Source organism: Saimiri boliviensis, chromosome 19, assembly GCF_048565385.1.
Source record: "Saimiri boliviensis isolate mSaiBol1 chromosome 19, mSaiBol1.pri, whole genome shotgun sequence".
In the NCBI taxonomy this organism is placed as follows: Eukaryota; Metazoa; Chordata; class Mammalia; order Primates; family Cebidae; genus Saimiri; species Saimiri boliviensis.
Window position 1 is genome coordinate 5595323 of NC_133467.1, and position 6026 is coordinate 5601348.

The following is a 6026-nucleotide window of genomic DNA, read 5'->3' on the forward strand; positions in this document are numbered from 1 at the left end:
TGTAAATTTGTTTAAGTTCTTTGTAGACATGGATATTAGCCCTTTTTCAGATGGATAAACTGCAAAAATTCTCTCCCATTCTATAAGTTGCCTTTTCATTCTGATGATGTTTATTTTGCTGGGCAGAAGCTCTTTAGTTTAATTAGATCTCATTTGTCTATTTTTGCTTTTGTTGCCATTGCTTTTGGTGTTTTAGACATGAAGTCTTTGCCTATGCCTGTGTCCTGAATGGTATTGCCCCGGTTTTCTTCTAAGGTTTTTATAGTTTTAGGTCTTACTTTTAAGTCTTTAATCCATCTTGAGTTCATTTTTGTAGAGGTGTGAAAAAGGGGTCTAGTTTCAGTTTTCTGCTTATGGTTAGCCAGTTTTCCCAACATCTTTTATTAAATAGGGAATCCTTTCCCCTGCTTGTTTTGTCAGGTTTGTCAAAGATCAGATGGGCATTACTTCTGAGGCCTCTTATCTGTTGCATTGGTCTACATATTTGTATTGGTACCAGTGCCATGCTGTTTTGGTTAGAAGTCAGGTAGTGTGATGCCTCCAGCTTTGTTCTTTTTACTTAGGACTGTCTTGGCTATGTGGGCTCGTTTTTGGTTCCATATGAAAATTAGGTAGTTTTTTTCTAATTCTGTAAAGAAAGTCAATGATAGCTTGATGGGAATAGCATTAAATCTGTAAATTACTTTGAGCAGTGTGGCCATTTTCACAATATTGATTCTTCCTAATCATGAGCATGGAACGTTTTTCCATTTGATTTTCCTGTCTTATTTCCTTGAGCAGTGGTTTGTAGTTCTCCTTGAAGAGGTCCTTCACACTCCTTGTTAGTTGTATTCCTAGGTATTTGATTCTCTTTGTAGCAATTGTGAATGGGAGTTTACTCATGATTAGGCTCTCTGCTTGTCTGTTGTTGGTGCGTAGGAATGCTTGTGATTTTTGCACATTGATTTTGTATCCTGAGACTTTGCTGAAATTGCAGCTTAAGGAGATTTTGGGCTGAGAAAATGGGGTTTTCTAAATATAAAATCATGTCATCTGCAAATAGAGACAATTTGACTTCCTCTTTTCCATTTAAATACCTTTTATTTATTTATTTATTTATTTTTTGCCTGATTGCCTGGCCCAAACTCCCAGTATTAAAATAAGGGGTGCTAAATCTTACTTTGTTGGGTGTGGGAGCCAACTATGTGACAAATCAATTATACAATTCTTTATTTTTGACGGCTGCTTTCACCAAGATTATACAGGGTTAAAGAAAAGACAGATTACTAAGTATCGTATTTCTTGAAAAAAATCTATTTCCTCCCTGTAGAATGCAGTAAAATAGTCGAAAGGTAGGTGGTAGAAGAGAAACGATACAAGGGAGAAAGTAAGAAAATCTACATGCTATCTCTTTAGTCCCAGGGCACCAGAGCTTTGGCACTATGCTGAATCGTCAATATTCATACATAAGAGCTGAAACTCCAGAAGCTGAAACCCAACAGCTGAAACGCTTTCCTTCCATAATGTATCTGCAGGATGTGCAAAGGATTGGAAAAGACAGAAAGCTGGAAAAAGTTGTTGCTTTTCTAAACTGTTCAAAGGATTCTTTCTACAGTGCCCTACTTTTGTAAGCTCTGTCTTTGCCTTAGGTCTATTCATTTCATTTTTTGTTTCCTTCTTAGGATTTGGAAACATGATTAGAGTTTACAGTGAGAGATGAGTTGGCTCAAGGAATTCATGCTTTGTTTTCAGGGAAGAAAATATAATTTTCATCTGGATAGGATGTATATTTTATATACTTTATATTAGACATACATAAATAGGAACTAAATACAGAAACAAAAAAGGAGAGGGCAGAGAGAGAAGTAACAGTGAAAAAAGGAAGAAAGAGGAAGGAAGGAAGGAATAAAGAAGGAAACAATGTGATTGAGAAAAAGGATGAAATGGCAAAAACATGTTATAACTCTAAATGATGAATCTGTAGTATTAACATCTGCAGTTTAAGACTGAATACAGAAATGGTTAATCAAGCTATTTTATAAAACCAGCACAAGGAAGCTTTTTCACACATACGTTCTATGGTGAGAAAACAAGGAACCGGAACGCCAGCAAGAGTAGCAGAGACAGGCATGTATTGATACAATGTTTATGAAGTGCCAAACAGCCTCACGTTATTTCACAACACACTGGGTATACTTTTGGGAGAATTTTTAGAGAATTTATCTTAAAAGTATCTGGAGAAATTCAGAAATGAATTCTTAGTCTTTTGTGCTGCTGTATGCTTACGTCCTTATGCTGCTATAAGAGAATATCACAGATTTGGTAATTATAATGAACAGAAATGTACTGGCTCAGGTTTCTGGAGTCTGGAGAGTCAAGATGCAAAGACTGACATCTGGTGAGGGCCTTTTTGCTGAATCATCTCATGGTGGAATGGCAAAGAGAGGGCAAGACAGCAAAACGGGGCCAAACTTGGTCAATTATAACATACCAGCTCCCAAGAAAAGGGCATTAATCATGAGGGTATTTCTCCAAGGACACAAACATATTCCATTAGATACTACCACCCTGTATCACTGCCTTAGTAATCAAGTTTCCAGCACATGAGCTTTGGGGGACATAGTCAAACCATGAATCTAGTAGGTTTAAGATTTCAAACACTAATTTTCAGTATAAGAAATAATTAAGAGGAGAATGTTTTATGGTTTCCTTAGATTTATTTTTTTTCTTTTCTCTGAGTATATACAAAGCAGTTGCATTTAGAGAAACTGGACAAGAAAGGCTTTTGTATGTTTTTCATTGTGCAAATGTCAAAATGTTTTTTTTTTGTGTTTTTTTTTTAACTAACTGCTACTTCAGAACTAGGATTTCTGAGGTGTATTAAATGTTCGGTTTAGGGTTTAAATTTCACTTAAAAAATACATTTCTTAAAATGTTCCTTTGCCGAATCCACGCATTTTGAATATTCAATAAATATTAAAGGCTTGTTAATCTCCTGGCATTCTATTAGGCACAGGTTGTATAGCTATGAAAAAAACATACAGGATTTTCACAAATGAGTATTATATGAAATCAGAGAAACAATGTAAATCAGTAAAGACACAGCCATACAAAATCCTACGTAGAAAAAGGCACCATGAAAAACAGTAAGTAGATATTTAAAGGATTGAATACAGCATATATATGTCCCAAATGTGAACACCAAAATGCACAAGAATCCCAAAAATAGAATTGTTACATATCTATTATGAAACACTGTACAGTATTCTAAACACATGCATACAGTTTGAGCCTAATTTATTTCTCACGAAATCTCAGCATGGAAGATACTACTATTCCCATTTTTTCATGAGAGACTAACTGTTTGTTATAGAGGCCATGCAACTTTTCCCATGATCGTACATCTAGTATGAGAAAGCAACAAGGCAAAACCAAGGAATTGTGTTACTACAAGGCCATTGCTCTTCCTTCATTATTGTACCTGGTTTTAAACACCAGAGTAGTTTAAATAACATGAGAACATTGGAAAAGTGAGATTTGAAATTGGAATCATGATTAACCTGGTGAGAAAAAAAGTTAATGACTCAAATCAAACATATTAAACTAACACACTTACCCCTTATTGAAAGAGCTTGTTGATTTTAATGAGATATTTTCAACTATTTTCTTGAGCAGCCTGTAAGAATAAACTCAAGCATGTTTTAATAAAATCATCTCTTTGAGTGGGTACTTGTTCTTTCAATGTTGCTAAAACCCTAGCATCTAAATACATTGATTGACAATTTAGAGCTGTTTTTCTTTCATTTTTCTTTAACTTTTTATTCATGCTTCTTGCAACACTAGTACTCTATATACATAAGAGTAAATGAATGAACAATCACTATTCGTATGCTCTAATTCTCCTATAGATATTTTATCATAAAACCACTTACCTTTCTTGTTGGTAATCATCTATAAACAATAACTGACGTATTTTTATTTACAGTTAGCTTCCATGTGCACTAATGAAATAGCATGCAATCTCTTTAGAAGATAAGACATATTTAGAAATGCATTGCAGTTCAGATCAGGTATATCTCTAATCTTGTTTTGTGCAGTGATACGTGGAATACACACACTTGTGCGTGTGTGTGTATGTGTGTATGCCAATCATGAGCTCTGTGAGTCTTTTATTTCATTTAAATTACTGCCTGGAGATGGCCTGAAGAAATGAGAGTGAAGATTTCTGAAGTAAGGTTTACTGCAGTACACAATATATCTTTGTATTTATGTAGACTCGTTTTGTTTTGTATTTCTAGAACCTCAACCTACTGGCTCACTCGCATCCAGTCTTTTCTCTACTGCAATGAGAACGGCCTGCTGGGCAGCTTTTCAGAAGAGACGCACTCGTGCACGTGTCCGAACGACCAGGTGGTCTGCACCGCGTTCCTGCCCTGCACGGTGGGAGACGCCTCTGCTTGCCTGACATGCGCTCCGGACAACCGCACCCGCTGCGGCACCTGCAACACGGGCTACATGCTCAGCCAGGGTCTCTGCAAGCCTGAAGTCGCCGAGTCTACCGATCACTATATCGGCTTTGAAACTGACCTGCAAGATCTCGAGATGAAATACCTGCTGCAGAAGATGGACAGACGAATAGAAGTCCACGCCATTTTTATCAGCAATGACATGCGCCTCAATAGCTGGTTCGATCCTTCCTGGCGTAAGCGGATGCTCCTCACCTTGAAGAGTAATAAGTACAAGTCAAGTCTGGTCCATATGATTTTGGGTCTCTCTTTACAGATTTGCTTAACTAAAAACAGCACCTTGGAGCCAGTGTTGGCTGTTTACATCAATCCCTTCGGAGGCAGCCACTCTGAGAGCTGGTTTATGCCTGTGAATGAAAACAGCTTTCCCGACTGGGAGCGGACTAAGTTGGACCTCCCCTTGCAGTGTTATAACTGGACATTAACTCTGGGGAACAAATGGAAGACATTTTTTGAGACAGTACACATCTACCTGCGGAGTCGCATCAAGTCCAATGGCCCCAATGGCAATGAGAGCATTTACTACGAACCTCTGGAGTTGATTGACCCTTCCCGGAACCTGGGCTATATGAAAATCAATAACATTCAAGTGTTTGGCTACAGCATGCACTTTGACCCTGAAGCAATTCGGGACCTGATTTTGCAGCTGGACTACCCCTATACTCAGGGATCCCAGGACTCAGCACTTTTGCAACTACTAGAGATCAGAGACCGTGTAAATAAACTCTCCCCACCTGGTCAGCGTCGTCTAGATCTTTTCTCTTGCTTGCTTCGTCATAGACTCAAGCTGTCTACTAGTGAGGTGGTGAGGATCCAATCTGCTCTGCAGGCGTTTAATGCCAAATTGCCAAACACAATGGATTATGACACAACCAAATTATGTAGTTAACCATAAATGTCAAGCACAACCCAAAATCTTGAAGGAGTTTTTACAGTGCTTTTGTGGAACAGTTTATGTTTGGAAGAGTAAATTTAAATTGTCTTTTCAATATCTGTCTTATATCAGTCAATAACATTGGATGGCAATTTACACACATGAACTTGCTGACAATGAATATATTATACTGCAGTTTTGGTTTATGAATGAAATAAATACTGACACCAGTCTAGAAGACATTCTACTTTTTACAATAAATTTCATTTGTAATTTTATATGTTCCGTGGCAATGCTTTTGTGCATTACATCCTCTAGAGGGAACATAAAATGATACCAATAAAATTTTGTAGCTGAACAGTTATTAAAAAGAAGTGCTGTGGGATTCCTTTTTTCCATGAAATGAGTTCTATTTTGATACAGCTTGTTAGAACCTGGGGAAAATTCACCAAGATTTTTTAATGGAAACATTTGAAGGTCTCTTTCAATTATCTTTATGGAAATCCCAACTAGATAGAACACTTAGTTGTTTTTTTATGATTAACAGAGTGACAGCAATAGTATGTTTATTACCTGTATTTAGGAAACCAGGACTAGAGACACACTTATAATTAAAATACTCAGATAAACCAGTTCTCAAATATCAG

General features: G+C 37.0%; 1 protein-coding gene across 4 annotated transcripts in view; it reads left to right on the plus strand.

Moving 5' to 3' along the window:
- Positions 1-5656, plus strand: part of BRINP3 (BMP/retinoic acid inducible neural specific 3) — a 375313-nt gene extending 369657 nt beyond the window's left edge. For all 4 annotated transcript variants that reach the window (XM_074390113.1, XM_003938158.4, XM_010348756.3 and 1 more), the window contains one exon: positions 4278-5656. In XM_074390113.1, the coding sequence (XP_074246214.1) occupies positions 4278-5394 (1117 nt within the window). In that variant the 3' untranslated portion in view covers positions 5395-5656. The remainder of the gene's footprint in view (positions 1-4277) is intronic.
- The last annotated feature ends 370 nt before the right edge of the window (positions 5657-6026 follow it).